Below are 19696 nucleotides of genomic sequence, written 5' to 3' on the forward strand. Positions count from 1 at the left end.
TCTTTAACCTTGACTTAAAAGAACTCAGACTCTCTGCAGACCTGATATTTCTGGTAGTTTGTTCCAGATATGCGGAGCATAGAAACTGAACGCTGATTCTCCATGTTTAGTTCTGTACAGAGTCATGTTTGACTGGTAACTGTAGGTGTGGTCAACAGTCGATATAAAGGCAGCAAAGAAAACGACCACATGTTTTTGCTCAAAATTCCAGGACTTATGATCCAACAGAGAGAACGTGTCGTTTGCCTGTTGTGAACAGGTCTGAGCTGTGGTGAAGTCGCTCACCATCAGCGCCGTCCAATCAGTCGTCTGAGTGATCCGATCAGTATCAGATCATATTGGATCCCTCAGGACAGGATGTGTCAGTTCCATGCGTGGTCGCTGCAGTATTTGTTTGAACCCAGAGGTGGACACACCTCATATTGAATGACGACACCTTCAGATACTGAGTCCATGTATTCAGTGAATAAATCTGTTCAGTTGGACACAGTTTGTCCACAGTTCAGTCTGTTGTGACCAATGCTTCCCTCTGGAATATGCACTGTAAGCCCGGATAAGTAGAGTTTACTCAAAAAATTTGAGGCAAGTCATTGCGCTTAAATGATTTGAATAATGATCGACTAATCAATTGGTTTAAGTAGGTTCAACTTTAATGCTAAAAGTACTGAACTTAAACTATTAAGTAAAAAACACTAAAAGGCAAGTAATTTGTACTTTAAATCTGTTGTAAAATCAACCCCACTATCCAACCATTCAATTTACCATTTTAGGTTACACTGACTAACTTTCTCAGTTGCAGCCAGATTAATTTATCATTGATTAAACAACTTTTTCTAAGTTAATCAAACTCAAAATCCTATTCCTGACCCAAATAGTTATGAAATTATTCGACTTATTATATTATAGCATGAATGGAAGTTACCTCGATGTCATCTGCCAGTACAGGAAGTAGCTTTATTTTGACAAGACATTGAGATTTCCGTTGTACAATAACAGTCTTAGATGAACAGGAAAGCCATTGTTCTTCCTATGGCTCTGACTCATGGTGCAGCTCTACAAAAATACAAAAACAAACACAAAAAGGCCAATAAACACCTCCATACACACATTAAATCCAAATTAACACTAACACCACCACCCCGCTGAACCCCTGCACATAAAAATAACACATTTTCAACAACATGCCCAATACCCACAATGCAATGCGAAGATAAAAAGGTGTGGTCATGACTAAAACTTAGAGATTTAAATCCATTCAATTTAAACTTTTTCGTACTTTCAACTATGTCTACAAATTAGTAGAATATACTTAACATTTTATAGTAACATCATAAAACTTAAATCATTTAAGCGCATTGTAATTAAAGCATTTTAGTAAATACAAATTCTGGGCTTACAGTGTGAAGGGAATCCCAAACCAATTCATTCAATATACAGATTTTTCTGGCCCGTGCCTTTTTAATGGTGCTAGTATATGTACAGTCTTAACAGCCTTCAGAGCATAATTACCTCCGCCAAGGAGGTTATGTTTTTGCCAGGGTTTGTTTGTTTGTTTGTCTGTTTGTCTGTCCGTTAGTGTGCAACATAACTCAAAAAGTTATGGACAGATTTGGATGAAATTTTCAGGGTTTGTTGGAAATGGGATAAGGAAGAAATTATTAAATTTTGGTGGTGATCGGGGGTGGGGGGGCCCACGGGGGGGGCCCACGGGGGGGGCCACTGATCAGCCTTGGCGGAGGTCTGCGCTCTCCGAGTGCTTCTAGTTACTTTATGTGATATGAAGTTCAGTTTGCTTTCCACATAAGCAGATGACATAAATGTCCTATTTTTTTTTTTTTTTTTTTTTTTTTTTTTTACATTTACTCTTTGTCAACATTTCAGAGCGTGTATTATTTCACTATTACTTTAGAAAAGACGTTGAATCAGTTCCTCTACTTTACAAAGTCATTTTTACACAAGTGTCTGCACTTGAATGAATATCGAATGTGTAGACTTTTATCACCTCTGTCAATTCAGATAAAATTCATTCATCCGAAATGGGACTGATGTTATTAATGAGCTTGACTATTTGAGCTAATTAGTGGCCAACTCAGCATACAGTTTTCGGTTCTGTCTAAATCACTTCAGACACAAACAACACAAATCCAAAGATTGTTTGGATAGAAAAAGACTTCGAGGGAGTGAATTATGTTGTTCAGTCAAATCATCAACTGATCACATCAATTAAAATGATCCAGTGAATTGGAACATGTTAAGATTTAATGCATTTTTTTGCCCTTGTGTTTGTTGTGTGGTGATAATAATAATAATAATAATAATAATAATAATAATAATAATAATAATAATAATAATAATAATAATAATAATAATACAGAAGAACAATAACATCAATGTCATATTGCAGTAGCAGATACTCATATCAGACCAGACCAGATAAAATAACTTGTTTTATCTCTCATTATTATTCAACACAAGATCTATTTTGCATCTTTTTGTTTCCAGCTGCTCTGAAGTGCCAGATGTTGATGACTATGTCCTTGAATCTTACACTGTCTTCACTTTATGTGTCATTTTTCAAATTGGAACAACAAAACTTGTAATCAGCAACACTATTTTCCCTCCCACTCCTCATCATTTCCTCCTCTCCTCTCTCCCACCTCTTTCTTTTTTCGTACCAGCCGGTGGATTTTGAGATGAACCGCGCCTTCATGCTGACCGTGGTGGTGTCCAACCAGGCCCACCTGGCTAGCGGCATCCAGTCCTCACTCCAGTCCACAGCAGGGGTCACCATCTCCGTCCAGGATGTGAACGAGCCGCCCGTCTTCCCTGTCAACCCCAAGTTGATCCGCTTTGAGGAGGGGGTGCCCGCAGGGACCACCCTAACAGTGTTTGCTGCCCAGGACCCAGACCACTTCATCCACCAGATTGTCAGGTAACAGACAAAAGTAAACCTTGTCATAATAAAAGTACATGAGCTGCATATTGTTCCTGACTGAAAACCTGGAAAGACAGATTATTTTGTGTTTCGAACATTTGTAATTTAACTCCATTTTATATAGTTCAATACAGTGTTGCATTTTATGTCCTATTTCTCAATTGAGATAAATTTAAGGTGTGCATCAGGGCTCCATTCTTGTACCAAATCTTTTCTCTCTTAATAAGGTCAAATCAGCTTAAAAGGCTTCTATTGAGTATTGGTATTCAATCCTCTCAACACCAGGGGAAGTCTTGAACCAGAATACACTTAGTTCTACCAAAACCACCAACAAATCATCACTATGGGTCCACAGACTGTATGACTCACTGAATAAAGTAGAACACTCACTGTTTACACACATTATGGTATCGTCAAGTTTTGTTCTTCAAACAAAAACTCATAGTTTTTATTTTGACAGTCAGTAGAAATAACATTGTGTCTTATAATCTTCACATGCTGCATCAGCCGATAGTTTACATTACAGCTCTGTTAGACTACCTCTGAAAACGGTCACAGTAAAACTGCAGATCATCTCCATTTTCTGAAAGGTTTATGTTGTCAACAGCTGAACTAAAGATCAGTTTGGAATGGTCCAAACAAGATCAGAACTGTCACCATTTAGTCTGTATCAGGGATCAAAAAAAGCAACTTAGCATAACATCCCATAACTAGAAAAGCACTTGGAGAGCGCAGACCTCCATCAAGGCAGGTCAGTGCCCCCCCCCCCCCCCCCCCCATCACCACCAAAATTTAATCATTTATTTCTTATGCCAGTATCAACATTTCCTGAAATTTTCATCCAAATCCGTCCATAACTTTTCACGTTATCTTGCACACAGACAGACAGACAGACAGACAGACAATTTGACCATGAAATCATTCACATTTGTGAAAAAACGCTTCTTCAACTAATTTAACATATTACACATGGTGAATTTTGACACACACACACACACACATAACAGTATTGCTTGACATTTGTAGTGTTTACAGTTGCAGGCTTTCTTGTCTTCTTCTAACAATAGACGCTTTTGTCATGTTACAGTTCTTGTTTTTTAATAGATCTGTCTGTTGTTTTTTTTGGTTTTTTTACACAGTACACTGTAAACTTCTATTTTTGTTCAATGGATGCTTTTTTTAGAGGATGTTTTATGGTTCTATAACATGTCTAATCCTCCCCATCACTGTCAGAAACATCATCTCATGTAGCTCTATCTTCTTTTTCCTTCTGAACATCCACACAGTGCTGCCACCTACACAGATCAGTGGAAGACCGTCTCGCTGACGTACACAAACATCTGTCTGTGTCTCATTTGCCTTGTTTCCAAGTGCAGTGGACAAACTGCAACACACTTAGAGGAGCATTTTCACTCATCCAGGTCACTGTTAACTCCCCATATCCTCAATGTGCCGTCCAGGACCAATGGGTGAAGGTGCACACATAATACCTTTCAGACAGTATGTCATTATTAATGCTTGGTACTTTGGCCTTTTGCAGTACGAGTGTTGGTGAAGAGCAGGGGTCTTAAACATGTGGCCCGGGGGCCAAATGCGGCCCACCGGAGGTTCCAATCCAGCCCGTGGGATGAATTTGCAAAGTGCAAAAATTCCACAGTCAAGGCTGTGGAACTCATTTTAGTTCAGGTTCCAGATACAGACCAATATGATCTACAGTAAAATAATAGCATAATAACGTATAAAAAATAATGACTATATTTCCTTCTTGGTTTGATGTGAAAAAAATTATATTACACTGTGCCTATAAATAATGACAACTTCAAATTTCTCTCTTTCTCTCTCTCCATATATATATATATATATATATATATATATATATATATATATATATATATATATATATATATATATATATATATACAGTCACCTCCAAAAGTATTGGAACAGCAAGTTCAATTCCTTTGTTTTTGTTGCATACTGAAGACATTTGGGTTTCAGATAAAGCGCTGAATATGACACAAAAGTTCAGAATTCCAGCTTTTATTTGGTGGTTATTAAATCAAAATGTGTAAAACAACCCAGGAAATATGGCCTTTTCTTTGAAACCACCCACTTTTCAAGTGAGCAAAAGTATTGGAACAGACATTATTAAATTAACTTAAAGTGAATAACATTTAATATTTGGTGGCAAAACCTGTATTTGCAATAACTGCATGGAGCCTGCGACCCATTGACTTCACCAGGCTGTTGCATTCTTCATTAGAAATGCTGTTCCAGGCCTTTACTGCAGCCTGTTTCAGTTCTTGTTTGCTTCTGGGGGTTTCTCCCTTCAGTCTCCTCTTCAGGAGGTAAAATGCATGTTCTATTGGGTTAAGGTCCGGTGACTGACTTGGCCAGTCCAAGACCTTCCACTTTTTCCCCCTGATGAAGGCCTTTGTTGTGTTGGCTGTGTGCTTTGGGTCACTGTCTTGTTGCATGATGAAGCTTCTCCCGATTAGTTTGGATGCATTTTTCTGTACATTTCCAGACAGAATGGTTTTGTCGACATCAGAATTCATTCTGCTGCTACCATCATGAGTTACATCATCAATAAAGACTAGTGAGCCCGTTCCAGAAGCAGCCATGCAAGCCCAAGCCATGACACTACCTCCACCATGTTTCACAGATGAGCTTGTATGTTTTAGATCATAAGCAGATCCTTTCTTTCTCCATACTTTGGCCTTTCCATCACTTTGGTAGAGGTTAATCTTGGTCTCATCAGTCCATAAAACGCTGTTCCCTGCCCTGTGGAGGTTGGCAGTGATGTCAGTGATTGTAGTTTTGGGGTTTTTCTTCACAGCTCTCACAATGTTTCTGTCATCAACTGCTGTTGTTACCCTGGGCCGACCTGTTCGTTGTTTGTTGCTCACTACACCAGTAGTTTCTTTCTTTTTCAGAACATTCCAAATTGTTGTAGTGGCTATTCCCAATGTTTGTGCAATAGCTCTGATCGATTTTCCCTCTTCTCTCATCTTCAAAATGGTTTGCTTTTCTCCCATACACAGCTCTCTGGTCTTCATGTTTGCTTAACAGAAAATGCTGTTTTCACAGGTCAAACCCAAAGCCAAAAACAAGAAATATTCAATGTCTCTGCAAACGATCTAAAAGGCAACACCTGGGCAACTAGAAACACCCATCAGTTACATGTTCCAATACTTTTGCTCACTTGAAAAGTGGGTGGTTTCAAAGAAAAGGCCATATTTCCTGGGTTGTTTTACACATTTTCATTTAATAACCACCAAATAAAAGCTGGAATTCTGAACTTTTGTGTCATATTCATCGTTTTATCTGAAACCCAAATGTCTTCAGTATGCAACAAAAACAAAGGAATTGAACTTCCTGTTCCAATACTTTTGGAGGTGACTGTATACATAAATATATATATATATATATATATATATATATATATATACACTACCAGGCAAAAGTTTGGACTCACCTGGTTTTTCTTTATTTTTATGGCTATTTCCATTGTAGATTCTCACTGAAGGCATCAAAACTATGAATAAACACATATGGAATTATTTAGTTTAAAAAGGTGTGACAAAACTCAAAGCATGTTTTATATTTTAAATTCTTCAAAATAGCCACATTTTGCTTTTATTACTGCTTTGTGCATTCTTGGCATTCTCTCGATGAGCTTCATGAGGTAATCACCTGAAATGTTTTCCAAAAGTCTGGAAGGAGTTCCAAATGATGCTGAGCACTTGTTGGCCATCTGTGGTCCATCTCATGTCATTTAAATAAGAAGGTGAGTCCAAACTTTTGCCTGGTAGTGTATATATATATATATATATATATATATATGTAGAGAGAGCGAGAGAGAGAGAGAGAGTATATATAAGTAGAAATAGTACACTGTGAGGTAGTGAGCACTCCTGGTTGAAAGATGGAAAATGACTGCCAGTATTTGTCTCATAACCTAAAGCAGTGTTTTTCAACCTTGGGGTTGGGACCCCACATGGGGAATTCAAATGGGGTCGCCTGAAATTTCTAGTAATTGATAGAAAATAAAAATAAAAACTTGCCAATAAAAAATATATGATGAGTTGAGAGAGATAACCACAATGCGTAAAAGACAAACTGTGAGTCTGGAACTGAAGCACTGTGGTACTGTTTACCTTTCAAATGCTCATTGTGGTCACTTTCAGATGCTGCATCTCTTTCATAATTCTTAGTTTGAGTTATTGTTTGTTCAGTATTAATTGTCAGCCTTGTAAATCCAAGCTGGACTGACTGTACATATCCTGACCAAGGAAAATCAAATTCTCCCTTTGTGCAGCAATCTCCACCTAGCTTTTCTGCCTCCGTCCACAATAATATACATTATATAGACTAAATGTTGTCTAAAATTAATGTTTATTTGCTACATAGTATAGCAAACTATTACATGATCAACAAATTAATTTTAGCAAAAAAATGTCTTTGTTTTGAATGTCTGGGGTCACCAGAAATGTGTAATGTTAAAATGGGGTCACGAGCCAAAAAAGGTTCGGAACCACTGACCTAAAGTAACTATTAATTATTTTATTCAACTTTAAACATGTCAGATCTTTATGCAAACCATGTTGGTGTTCTTTTTTTTTGTTGCATTTGGTGGTATTTTTGGAGGTGAATGCCTAGCTTCTCTCTATCTCCCGCTGAATGTTGAGTGTCACCGGTGTTTAATCAGTGTTCAGCGCTTCTTCCACACTTTATCCTCTTCTGTGACATTCTCCACTGACCCCCGCCTACAACTCCAGCTTGAGTTACCTCCCTGTTGCCAGGCGACCAGTGTGAGGAGGTCATCCTGTAATGAGTTGGACGCCGTCTGCCTGCCCTCCTTAGATCCTCCTCTCCTCCTCCTCATTGATCCCTCCATCCATGCTTCCTTACACACTGGGCACGGTGCCATCCACGGCATCGACCTGTGTGATACAAACTCCCACATGCCCACTGAGGTCCAGCGGCCCCGCTCCACTCCACATCCAGTTCCAACTAGGGACATGGATTTTCTTAATGTCAGTGAGACGTCCTGTTCCACTGAGGAACCCGTATGGTCCAGTCGGCTGAGGAGGACCCATGGCTCAGGTTCTTCTTCTAAACCAGGGGTGTCAAACTCGTTTTAGTTCAGGGGCCACATTCAGCTAAATTTGATCTGAAGTGGGCCGAACCAGTTAAATAATAATATATAAATAATGTCAACTCCAAACTTTTCTCTATGTTTTAGAGCAGGGGTCTCAAACTCATTTTCTTTCAGGTGCCACATTCAGCCTGATTTGATCTCAAGTGGGCTGGACCAGTAATATAATAGCATAATAACCTATAAATAACGACAACTCCAAATTTTTGTCATTGTTTTCGTACAAAAACCCCCCATTAAATTATGAAAATAGTTACTTTTATAAACTACCCAAACAAAAAAGATCTGAATAACCTTCAAAAACTGAAATTTCTTAAGAAAAATAAGTGCAATTTTAACAATATTATGCCTCAACTTATCATTTATACATGTGCATTATGGAACGGATCTACAAAGACACTGTTGTTCGTCCATCAGTCTCGATGACGACTTTGACTTCAGTTTTTGTGGGTCCTGGAGTGGCTTTTTGCCCTGAAGTATCTGCCACAAAGACACTAAACACTGAGTAACAGGCAGAAAATTGATAAAATTGTGCTTAATTTTCTTTAGACATTTCAGGTTGTTCATATTTGTTCAGATTATTCACATTTTATTGTTACAGGATAGTTTGTAAATGTAAGTAATTTCATAATTTAATGATATTTTTTGCACTAAAACAAGACAAAAATTTGAAGTTGTCATTATCTGTAGGCATAGTGTAATATTTTTTCACAGCAAACCGAGAAGAAAATATGGAGTCATTATTTTTTTGTAGGTTTTTATGCTGTTATTTTACTGTAGATCATATTGGTCTGTATGTGGAACCTGAACTAAAATGAGTTCAACAGGCTTGACTGTGGAATTTTTGCACTTTGCAAATTCATCCCACGGGCCGGATTGGAACCTTTGGCGGGCCGCATTTGGCCCCTGGGCCGCATGTTTGAGACCCCTGTTTTAGAGCGAAAAAAGTACATTTAAATTATGATAAGGTTTACATCTACAAACTATCTTTTCAAAAAATGTGAATAACATGAACAAACTGAAAAATAAGTGTAATTTTAATAATATTCAGCCTCAGTTTATCATTTACAAATGTACATTATAACTTACAAATCACAGTTTATCTACAGATACACAAAACATTTAGTGACAGGCAGAATCTTGTTAAAATTGTACTTACTTCTCTTTAGACATTTCAGATTGTTCATATTTATTCAGGTTATTCAAATTTTTTGCAAAATTATACTTTGTTTTACTGTTAATACATGAAAATATTTACATTTACAAAGAGAAAAATTTGGAATTGTCATTATTTATATGTTATTATGATAGTATTTTACTGGTCCTGCCCATTTGAGATTGAATTAGTCTGAATGTGGATCCTGAACTAGAAGGATTGTTAATCTCTTCAGTGAAATTTTTGCATTTCACAAATTCATCCCAGGGGCCAGACTGGACCCTTTGGCGGGCTGGTTTCAGCCCCCGGGCCACGTGTTTGACACCTGTGTTCTAAACACAGGTCATGCAAACTAAGTGGCTGATCTCTTCTGCCCTTTTAGATAAGTTTCTCCTCTTTCGCTCTTGTCTTTCTTTCATCCCTCGCTCCCTCCGACCCTGTCACTTTCTTCTGTGTCTGTCTTTTATTGATGGGAGCTCAGAGCCACTGTCTTCTCCAGAGCAGACGCTGGGCTCGTGTTCAGACAGCTTCATCTGAGCTGCTGCTGCTGTATTCCCTTCAGGTGACCTCGCTTGAACCCTCCCCCCCCCCATAAGCACAAAGAAAGACAGAGAAATGCACAAACAGATGCTGAGGATGAGTGAAAGGCCTGTGTGTGAGCAGCGGATGGGAGAGCAGCCAGCATGGTTTTTAAGTTTCTGCCTTTTTATTTATTTTTTTACTCTTTGGAGGAAAGGAAGACAGGCGGATGTGAGGCTTCGTCTGCTCCACAGCTGATTATACTATTAAATGTGATTGAAGAGGCAGCAGGAGTGAATTTATTGGAGTGTTTGTCATCTGTGAGGACGTTTATCTGGTGTCAGGTCACGTCGGTTCGCCTTTCTTTTAGTTCAGGACTGAGGCTTAAGATAAAAGGAGTAGTTCCAGAGAGTTAGAAAACAGACTAGACCACTTGTGTTGGTGAGGACTTTTTTATGTATTTCACTACAGATTCTAAAATAGATGCCTTTAAATGTAATTTGCAATTTATTCTATTAGATTACTCAAAGGGAGTGATTTATAGAGAGCCAAAGTCCCAGCCCTTCCAGCTGTACCCATGAAGCACAACAGAAGGAACACAAGTGACTGGGTTTCATTTTTTCATGTGAAATCCTAATCAATCAGAATCAGAATACTTTATTCATCCCAGAGGGTTAGGCTTAATTACTGGGTTAGGGTTAATTACTGGGTTAGGGTTAATTACTGGGTTAGGGTTAGGGATTAGAGTAAAATTAGATTCGATTACATTACATTAGAGTAGGATTAGATTAGATTAGATTAGATTAGATTAGAGTAGGATTAGATCAGATTAGATTACATTACATTACATTAGAGTAGGATTAGATTAGATTACATTAGATTAGGTTATATTAGATTACATTAGATTAGATCAGAGTAGGATTAGAGTAGATTAGAGTAGGGTTAGAGTAGGATTTGATTAGATTACATTAGATTAGATCAGAGTAAGATTAGATTAGATTAGATCAGAGTAAGATTAGAGTAGATTAGAGTAGGATTTGATTAGGTTAGATTAGATTAGATTAGAGTAGAGTAGGATTAGATTAGATTACATTAGATTAGATCAGAATAGGATTAGAGTCGATTAGAGTAGGGTTAGAGTAGGATTAGATTAGATTACATTAGATTAGATTAGAGTAGGATTAGAGTAGATTAGGGTAGGATTACATTAGATTACATTAGATTAGATTACATTAGGTTAGATTAGATCAGAGTAGAGTAGATTAGATTAGATTAGATCAGAGCAGATTAGATTACATTAGAGTAGAGTAGGATTAGATTAGATTAGATTAGATTAGATTAGAACAGATTAGATTAGATTAGAGTAGGATTAGATTAGATCTCATTTTTTCAATGTTATGGTCGATTTCAATCAGTTGTTTTCTGACCACATGAACTCAAGACAAACTTGAATCCAAATGACTATTTCCTTACTCAAACTATGTGCCGTATATGATTGGAGAAAGATTTTGATTTTGGAGAAGATTTTCATCCAACTCATTTCTTGAAGGCCTGATTCAAATTCTATACACATATTCTTTACCACTAGTACAGGTGCAGTGCACAGGTTGATGGCTGAATTTCAGTTTTTGCATGTTATTTTTGTTTGTTTGTTTGTTTTTGTACAAATGTTGTATTATTCTTTGAAAAGATTAAAAATTAAGACTTGGTCAAAATAAAGTTTGGTCTTGGTTCAAAAGGAATCCCTGGGTTTCAGGCAGGTGCTTCAAATATCCTGAAGTACTCGTATTCTGACCATAAATGATCATATTAACCATTTTGTTTCTTCAGCTCTAATTCAGGTACAAAAAAAAAATCTACCTTTAAACTTTAAAACAAATATTGATATGACATTAATGGTAAAAATTATTGACAACTGACATAAACATTTTTTTATCATAATAGCATTTCACATCAACAGGAATGGGAAGTCCTATAGGTGTCCCAATAGTTTGTCCATATAGTGTATATGGAAACACAAATGCAATGTTATGTTTGACAGATGGTATTCTTTTGACTTTTTATTTAAACTGTATGAAGTCACAGCAAAAACCAGTAAACACAGATGAATATGTAACTGACATTTATATAGCAGAACATTTTATCATCTGCGCCTCAGTTTTGTTTGTTTTCACCATGAAGGGCATTTTATTCCCTTAAATTAGAATTTTTTTTTTCTGTTTTCACACGGCATGAAACAGGTGAAAAATAGATATTAAATGTAATGTAAAAAACAAAAAATTGTAAATTGACGGTTCTTTCAAATATATATCATTTCATCCTCTGTGTCATGTGAGGGCAAGTAGAATGTGCTGTATCTTTAGCTGATACTATATACTGTAGATCTGCGTGTAAAATGAGGGGCTTATGACTAATTACAGATACATTTTAGATTTTGCTGTGAATATTGCAGACTTAAAAAGTAATCCCTTCAAGAGATTGGATTATTTTAACCCTTAGGGCTCCGATCCTGTTTTGCTTTTATGAATACTTATGATTTTGCCTTTTGTGAACCACGGAGAAAAATGTTCAACATACCCACGTTTGGTATCTTTTTGCATAACTTCATCTTTATGATCTGATTTTTTTATTTTTTTTTTTCATTTTAATCTACTTTACAACAGATTGGGCAGAAAAATACACAAAAATCATCAAATACAAATTGAGAAAAGGGTAATATTTACTGCAATAAGAACCCCAAACATGCTCAATGAAATACTTTGGAACTTGAAATAATGAATTTATAAAGATAGAACTGAATATATTTGTACTATCAATTTAAATCAAATCTTCTTAATTAATCTCAGGGGAAATTAATGTGGGCACACTCATTGAGTTACACTTACTACCCATAGTTGCACGCATCAAATTCAAATCATTAATGTTAGCCTACAAAATTCTCAGTGGGTCTGCTCCTACCTACTTAGATACACTGATAAAAGCTTATGTTGCCCCACGACCACTCCGCTCGTCTATGGAATGTTGTCTGACAGTCCCGAAACCTTGTGTAGCGGCTGTGTGTTGAGAATAAGTTGCCAAAACATGATCCTCTCTCTTTCTTTGTCATTTATTCTGGCAGAAAACATAATATAAGTCTCATGAAAAGCATGCAGTCTGTTTTCATACAGGAAGAAAGCATAGCAAAACTGCCGCTTTTTCTCAGGCAACAAAGTAAATACAAAGTAAATAAAATACATACCTGGCAGAAAACATAATATAAGTTTCACGAAAAACATGCAGTGTGTTCTCATACTGTCAAGATAAAAATAAAAAAAATAAAATAAAAAAATCACACTTAGCTAACACCACAATCAGACCATGAACATACATACAGAACATTGCCATTCAAAAAACATACTCATCCACCAGGGAGCCAATCATTACACAAACACAACGGTACATAACAATCATTCAAATATGACATAAAAAAAAAAAAAAAAAAAGTAAAATAATGACGGGACCAACGTGCGTGTACTCACCAGGAAGAAAGCTTAGCAAAACTGCCGCTTTTTCTCAGGCAACAAAGTAAATACAAAGTAAATAAAATACATACCTGGCAGAACACATAATATAAGTTTCACGAAAAACATGCAGTGTGTTCTCATACTGTCAAGATAAAAATAAAAAAAAAAAAATCACACTTAGCTAACACCACAATCAGACCATGAACATACATAAAGAACATTGCCATTCAAAAAACATACTCAACCAACAGGGAGCCAATCATTACACAAACACAACGGTACATAACAATCATTCAAATATGACATAAAAAAAAATGTAAAATAATGATGTGACCAACGTGCGTGTACTCACCAGGAAGAAAGCTTAGCAAAACTGCCGCTTTTTCTCAGGCAACAAAGTAAATACAAAGTAAATAAAATACATACCTGGCAGAAAACATAATATAAGTTTCATGAAAAACATGCAGTGTGTTCTCATACTGTCAAGATAAAAATTTTAAAAAAAAATCACACTTAGCTAACACCACAATCAGACCATGAACATACATAAAGAACATTGCCATTCAAAAAACATACTCAACCAACAGGGAGCCAATCATTACACAAACACAACAGTACATAACAATCATTCAAATATGACATAAAAAAAAAAAAAAGTAAAATAATGACGTGACCAATGTGCGTGTACTCACCAGGAAGAAAGCATAGCAAAACTGCCGCTTTTTCTCAGGCAACAAAGTAAATACAAAGTAAATAAAATACATACCTGGCAGAACACATAACATAAGTCTCACGAGAAACATGCAGTCTGTTCTCATACTGTCAAGATAAAAATTTAAAAAATAAAAAATCACACTTAGCTAACACCACAATCAGACCATGAACATACATACATGAACCATGAACATAATAACATAAAGAACATTGCCATTCAAAAAACATACTCATCCACCAGGGAGCCAATCATTACACAAACACAACAGTACATAACAATCATTCAAATATGACATTAAAAAAATTAAAAAATGTAAAATAATGACGGGACCAATGTGTGACCAATGTGCCGCTATCTCCCTGGGGTGCACGAGCCTAGTTTGCAGGGGTGTGGTGTTTAATGTCTCTAAAATAAAATTATAATTAACACAATAAAATCGTGTGTGATGGCAAGTGGAATCCTAGACTATATACATTAACTCCGTTACACTTGCACAAGACAATCCAGGCTCTTTTTGGGTCGTTCCGCATTGATGGAACAATCTGCCAAGCACTACCAGAACAGAGGCGTCCCTACCTTTATTCAAGAAGCTCTTGAAGACCCAGCTCCTCAGAGAGCACCTCCAGTCCTAGCACTTTCAAACATTCCATTTTAATTGTATTATCATCCGTTCTGTTGTTTTTACTTGGTATTTTTATTTCACTGTTTTTAAGTGTACAGCTGCTTTCATGTCTCTCTTTAATCTGTTCTTGTATTTTAGTCTATTATTTTGCTTTTTATTCTTCTGTACGACAGTGTTTTAATTGTACAGCTGTTTTATGTTTTTAATCTATTCTTGTATTTTTCTTTCATTTTTTGTTTTTTCCCCAGTAAGACGCTTTGGAAAAACTGTCTGCCAAATGCATAAATGTAAATGTAAATGTGATGTGTGTTAGAGTTGGCCCATGGAGGTATAATTGAAGTAGCAGGAAAGAACATGTCAGTAGCCTAGACGGACGGACGGACAGATTGATAAACATACAGATAGATAGATAGATAGATAGATAGATAGATAGATAGATAGATAGATAGATAGATAGATAGATAGATAGATAGATAGACAGACAGACAGACAGACAGACAGATAGACAGACAGACAGACAGAGAGATAGACAGACAGACAGACAGATAAAGAGACAGACAGACAGACAGACAGACAGATAGATAGATAGATAGATAGATAGATAGATAGATAGATAGATAGATAGATAGATAGATAGATAAATAGATAGATAGATAGATAGATAGATAGATAGATAGATAGATAGATAGATAGATAGATAGATAGATAGATAGACAGACAGACAGACAGACAGACAGACAGACAGACAGACAGATAGACAGACAGACAGACAGACAGAGAGATAGACAGACAGACAGACAGATAAAGAGACAGACAGATAGATAGATAGATAGATAGATAGACAGACAGACAGACAGACAGACAGACAGATAGACAGACAGACAGACAGAGAGATAGACAGACAGACAGACAGATAAAGAGACAGACAGACAGACAGATAGATAGATAGATAGATAGATAGATAGATAGATAGATAGATAGATAGATAGATAGATAGATAGATAGACAGACAGACAGACAGATAAACAGACAGATAAACAGACAGACAGACAGATAAACAGACAGATAAACAGACAGACAGACAGAGCCTGTAGGATTCAGAATGTAACTACACTCTTCTTCTGACTAAATACAGCCGCTCATATTTTCCAGTCTACATAGATTTTCTAAAAACCCATTTCCCGCTTGTCCCCATCAGTATACTGTGTAAATATGGACAGGAAGTGTCAGGTTAGCATGTCTTACAGATAATGTTCCACCTTTCATAATGGGCGGTTATGTGCAGGACTGTTCTTGGCCGGGGGCTCTAAACTGCCAGCTTGTCGTGACATGAGGGGTTGCCAGGCAACGAGCAGGGGATCCTGGAAATTACTGCGCCCAGGAAGTGTGTCTCCCAGAATGTCACAGAAGATAAGGGTTAAAGTTAAGCATATAGTGACGATAATTAGGGTTAGAATAAAAGATTATCAGCACAACATCTTCACAAGTGTAGCCAGACATGTTTTTTCTTGTTTGTTTGTTTGTTTGCAGGATGCTCTTCCAGCTGCAAATGAAGACAGTTAGAGGTGACACCTTGTTGGCACAGGAAGGAGATAACAGGGCCAAACATAGGCACACAAACACCAATCACATCCTCCAGGAAGCATCATATCCACACTAACACTGCATAATAAGATCTTACACCAGGAGTTGGATTCATTTTCTTTTAGTTTGAGTAGGAAATGATTTGAAATTACAGTGAATGGCATGTGCATCCTTGTATTTCAGTGGTTCCCAACCTTTTTTAGCTCATGACCCCATTTTAACATCACAAATTTCTGGCGACCCCAGACATTCAAAATGGAGACTTTTTTTTTTTTTTTTTGCTAAAATTCAATTTTTTTTGATCATGTAATAGTTTGCTATACTATGTTGCAAATAAATGTTAATTTTAGATGACATTTAGTCTATGTAATGTATATTATTCTGGACAGAGGCACAAAAGCACAAAGGGAGAATTTGATTTTCCTTGGTCAGGATATGTACAGTCAGTCCAGCTTGTATTGACAAAGCTGACAATTAATACTGAACAAACAAGAACTCAAACTAAGAATTATGAAAGAGCTGCAGCATCTGAAACCGACCACAATGAACATTTGTCAGATAAGCAGAACCACAGTGCTGCAGTTTCAGCTTCAGAGTTTGTCATGTCTTTTATGGATTGGGATTGTCTCTGTCAACTCACCATATGTTTTTATTAGTAAGCTTTTATTTTTATTTTTTATCAATTAGTAGAAATTTCAGGCAACCCTTTTTGAATTCCAGGCGACTCCACAAGGGGTCCCAACCCCAAGGTTGAAAAACACTGATTTATTGTAATATTATCCTCAGTATTTTGCATTTTTTTAGTATAAATCAGACTTTTTCCATTATTTAATTTACTGATCATGTAGATGTTCATAGAAGCTCAGACTGAAGTTGATGGTTATTTTATCAGAAGCAGAGAAAACTGAAGAAAAACGGACTTTTCAGTAAATTATATCATTACCTGAACATAAAAATATGTAATATATCAAACTAAGTGGGTTTTACAGGTAAATCAATGTTGTAGAAGATGACAGTGTTTCCATGGTAACTATGGATGCACTGAACGTCCTCTGAGCGAGCATCTTAAACCGGCCACAATGAACATTTGACAGATAAGCAGTGCCACAGTGCTTCCATTTCAGACTCAGAGTTTGTCATGTCTTTTATGGATTGTGATAGTCTCTCTCAACTCACCATATATTTTTAGTATTACTTTTGGTTTTTTTTTACCAATTACTAGAAATTTCAGGCGACCCCACATGGGGTCCTGACCCCAAGGTTGAAAAACACTGCTCTATTTGCTTTACTGTGTAGCAGTGTCTTCAGCTGAAGGTGAGACCAGCTTCCTCCTCTTCTTCTTTCTCCATCATCATCCGTTTTACTTGCACACATCCACAAACGCACCTCTTCTCAGTCTCACCTTCTCTGGATCTCCACCATCTCCACTCCTACCTTGTGTCACAGTGACACACTGACCATCTGCCCACCCAATTCACATTTAACCATTTCTCTGAGGGACACTCCCTGCACTCAGCTGTTCAGACTTGTCACTGATGTTAAAGGGATGTATGGATTTTAATTGCAGCTGTCATGTCTCCACACTGTACAGCTATGAGAGCTGCTGCTGCAGCTGCTGTGTGGGTACAAAGAGCAGTGAAGTTGTTAAGAGCGCTGCTTCTCTGTTTTGCATATGGGTTCAAGTTTTCATCGGTCTTCATGCTAATGAGCTGCTGCTATGATAAGCTCGGTGAACATATGTTCCGCTCTCCATGTCACTGTAATATTTCAGAAGTGCTCGGCTCGTTTTGCTTATTATGGTAATGAACATTCAACCTGATAATGGGGACTTTGGATCAACAAATACAAGAATCTGAGCCGCTGTAATCGAACAGTTGGCTACAAAAGTTAATATGTAAAGTGTGTGTTGCATATTTGTTTTTGGGTGCATTTTAGTAGCTGTCCGTCTTCATGTGTGGTTTCTGTGGGTCTGTTTGTGCTCAGGTACTCCAAGCTCTCAGACCCAGCGAACTGGCTGAAGATCAATAGGACCAACGGTCAGATCACCACAATGGCTCTGCTCGACCGAGAGTCCATGTACGTCAAAAATAATGTGTACGAGGCCACTTTCCTGGCCTTCGACAATGGTAAGTCTGGTAAGTCAGGATGACTTATTTTCCTCTTGAAAAAACTGCATCTATAGTGTATTCTATGTATGTTGTATTTTTATAATAGTTCATCAAGTATCTTCTGATGCTTTTTGCTCTTCTAAGATTTCCTGCTCATTACCTTGTTGTATCATGTCCTCATGTTGGTCTTGATCAGCATTAAATCACTTGTAAACGGATTTATCCACCTCAGTGCTGATTATACACTGCACATTTAATGAAGAGGCACATAGTAAAGCTGTAGGAATTTGTGTCTTTTTCTCTTCAATTTCAAAGTATTTTTAACCTTAATAAAGCATTGTTGTCACTTGAGATCCGACAACTACAAAAAGCAAAATTAACTATGAACAAGTGCATAGTTAACTGCTGTTAATTGCATACCAAAAGTAGTAAAGTACTAATCTTAATAAAGCAACAAAACAGCTTAGTTAAGGTTTAATAGAAATATAATAGGTAAGTTGATTAAATTCAGTGCGTTTGTAATGCTAATATAAGTAGGTATATGAGACACATAACATGTTTATTTATGTTCTTAAAGCTGCAGTGCTGGACAAATATTCCATAGTTACCTTTCAGCAGATTCATTCAACTGATCTGAGAACATACAAGATGTTCTGTATCTAACAACTGCACAAGGTTTCAGACTATGGACAGTCTCCATCCAGATGTTCTACGACAGGAAGTGGGTTAAATAGATGAGCAGATCAGATTCTGTCAGATGTGACCGAGATGTGAAAGGGGCTTCACTTTTCTATTAAACTGAGAATCTACATCAAGTTCATTCCTATTTATGTTTAGCATTTTGATGAGGACTGGGAGGAGTGGGCTGCAGAAGGAAGGTCCATTTTTTTGCCTGGTTTCATACATTTTTAATCACACAATGTTGAGAAGCACCTCATGGAAATTTATATGGGCCTCATAATAATAATAATAATAATAATAATTATTATTATTATTATTATTATTATTGTTGTTGTTGTTGTTATTATTATTATTATTATTTCTAATTATTATATACTGTTACATTATTACAAGCATCTTAATGCAAAGTTTTAGAATAACAAATTTCAGGAAGACTTCCATAATTAGCTCTTGCATAATCATAAGTAATAAAAATTATTGTTAAAAAGAAATTATTACTTTAAAAAAATCTTTTTTTAACAAACACTGCAGTATGTGATGGCCATGAATTCAGTGAAGTTAAATGTGCTATAAAATTTTATCTGTTGTTTAATATAAGTGAAGTGTCATTGTTGGACCGTAGCTTTAGTGCTTTGCCGTACAGCAGTGGTTTCCAGCCTTTTTGGTTTGTGACCCCATTTTAACACCACAAATTTCTGGTGACCCCAGACAT

At 36.7% G+C, this 19696-nt stretch overlaps 1 protein-coding gene across 2 annotated transcripts in view; it reads left to right on the forward strand.

Moving 5' to 3' along the window:
- The window catches only part of LOC115420004 (cadherin-4-like), a 346596-nt gene that overhangs the window by 302350 nt on the left and 24550 nt on the right, over nucleotides 1–19696 (forward strand). The window contains exons 11-12 of one of the 2 annotated variants that reach the window (XM_030135107.1): nucleotides 2679–2932; nucleotides 18179–18330. In XM_030135107.1, coding sequence (XP_029990967.1) covers nucleotides 2679–2932; nucleotides 18179–18330 — 406 coding nt within the window. The remainder of the gene's footprint in view (nucleotides 1–2678; nucleotides 2933–18178; nucleotides 18331–19696) is intronic. The other variant, XM_030135108.1, reaches the window with a different exon arrangement.

The sequence above is a fragment of the Sphaeramia orbicularis genome, chromosome 5, assembly GCF_902148855.1.
Source record: "Sphaeramia orbicularis chromosome 5, fSphaOr1.1, whole genome shotgun sequence".
Classification (NCBI taxonomy): domain Eukaryota; kingdom Metazoa; phylum Chordata; class Actinopteri; order Kurtiformes; family Apogonidae; genus Sphaeramia; species Sphaeramia orbicularis.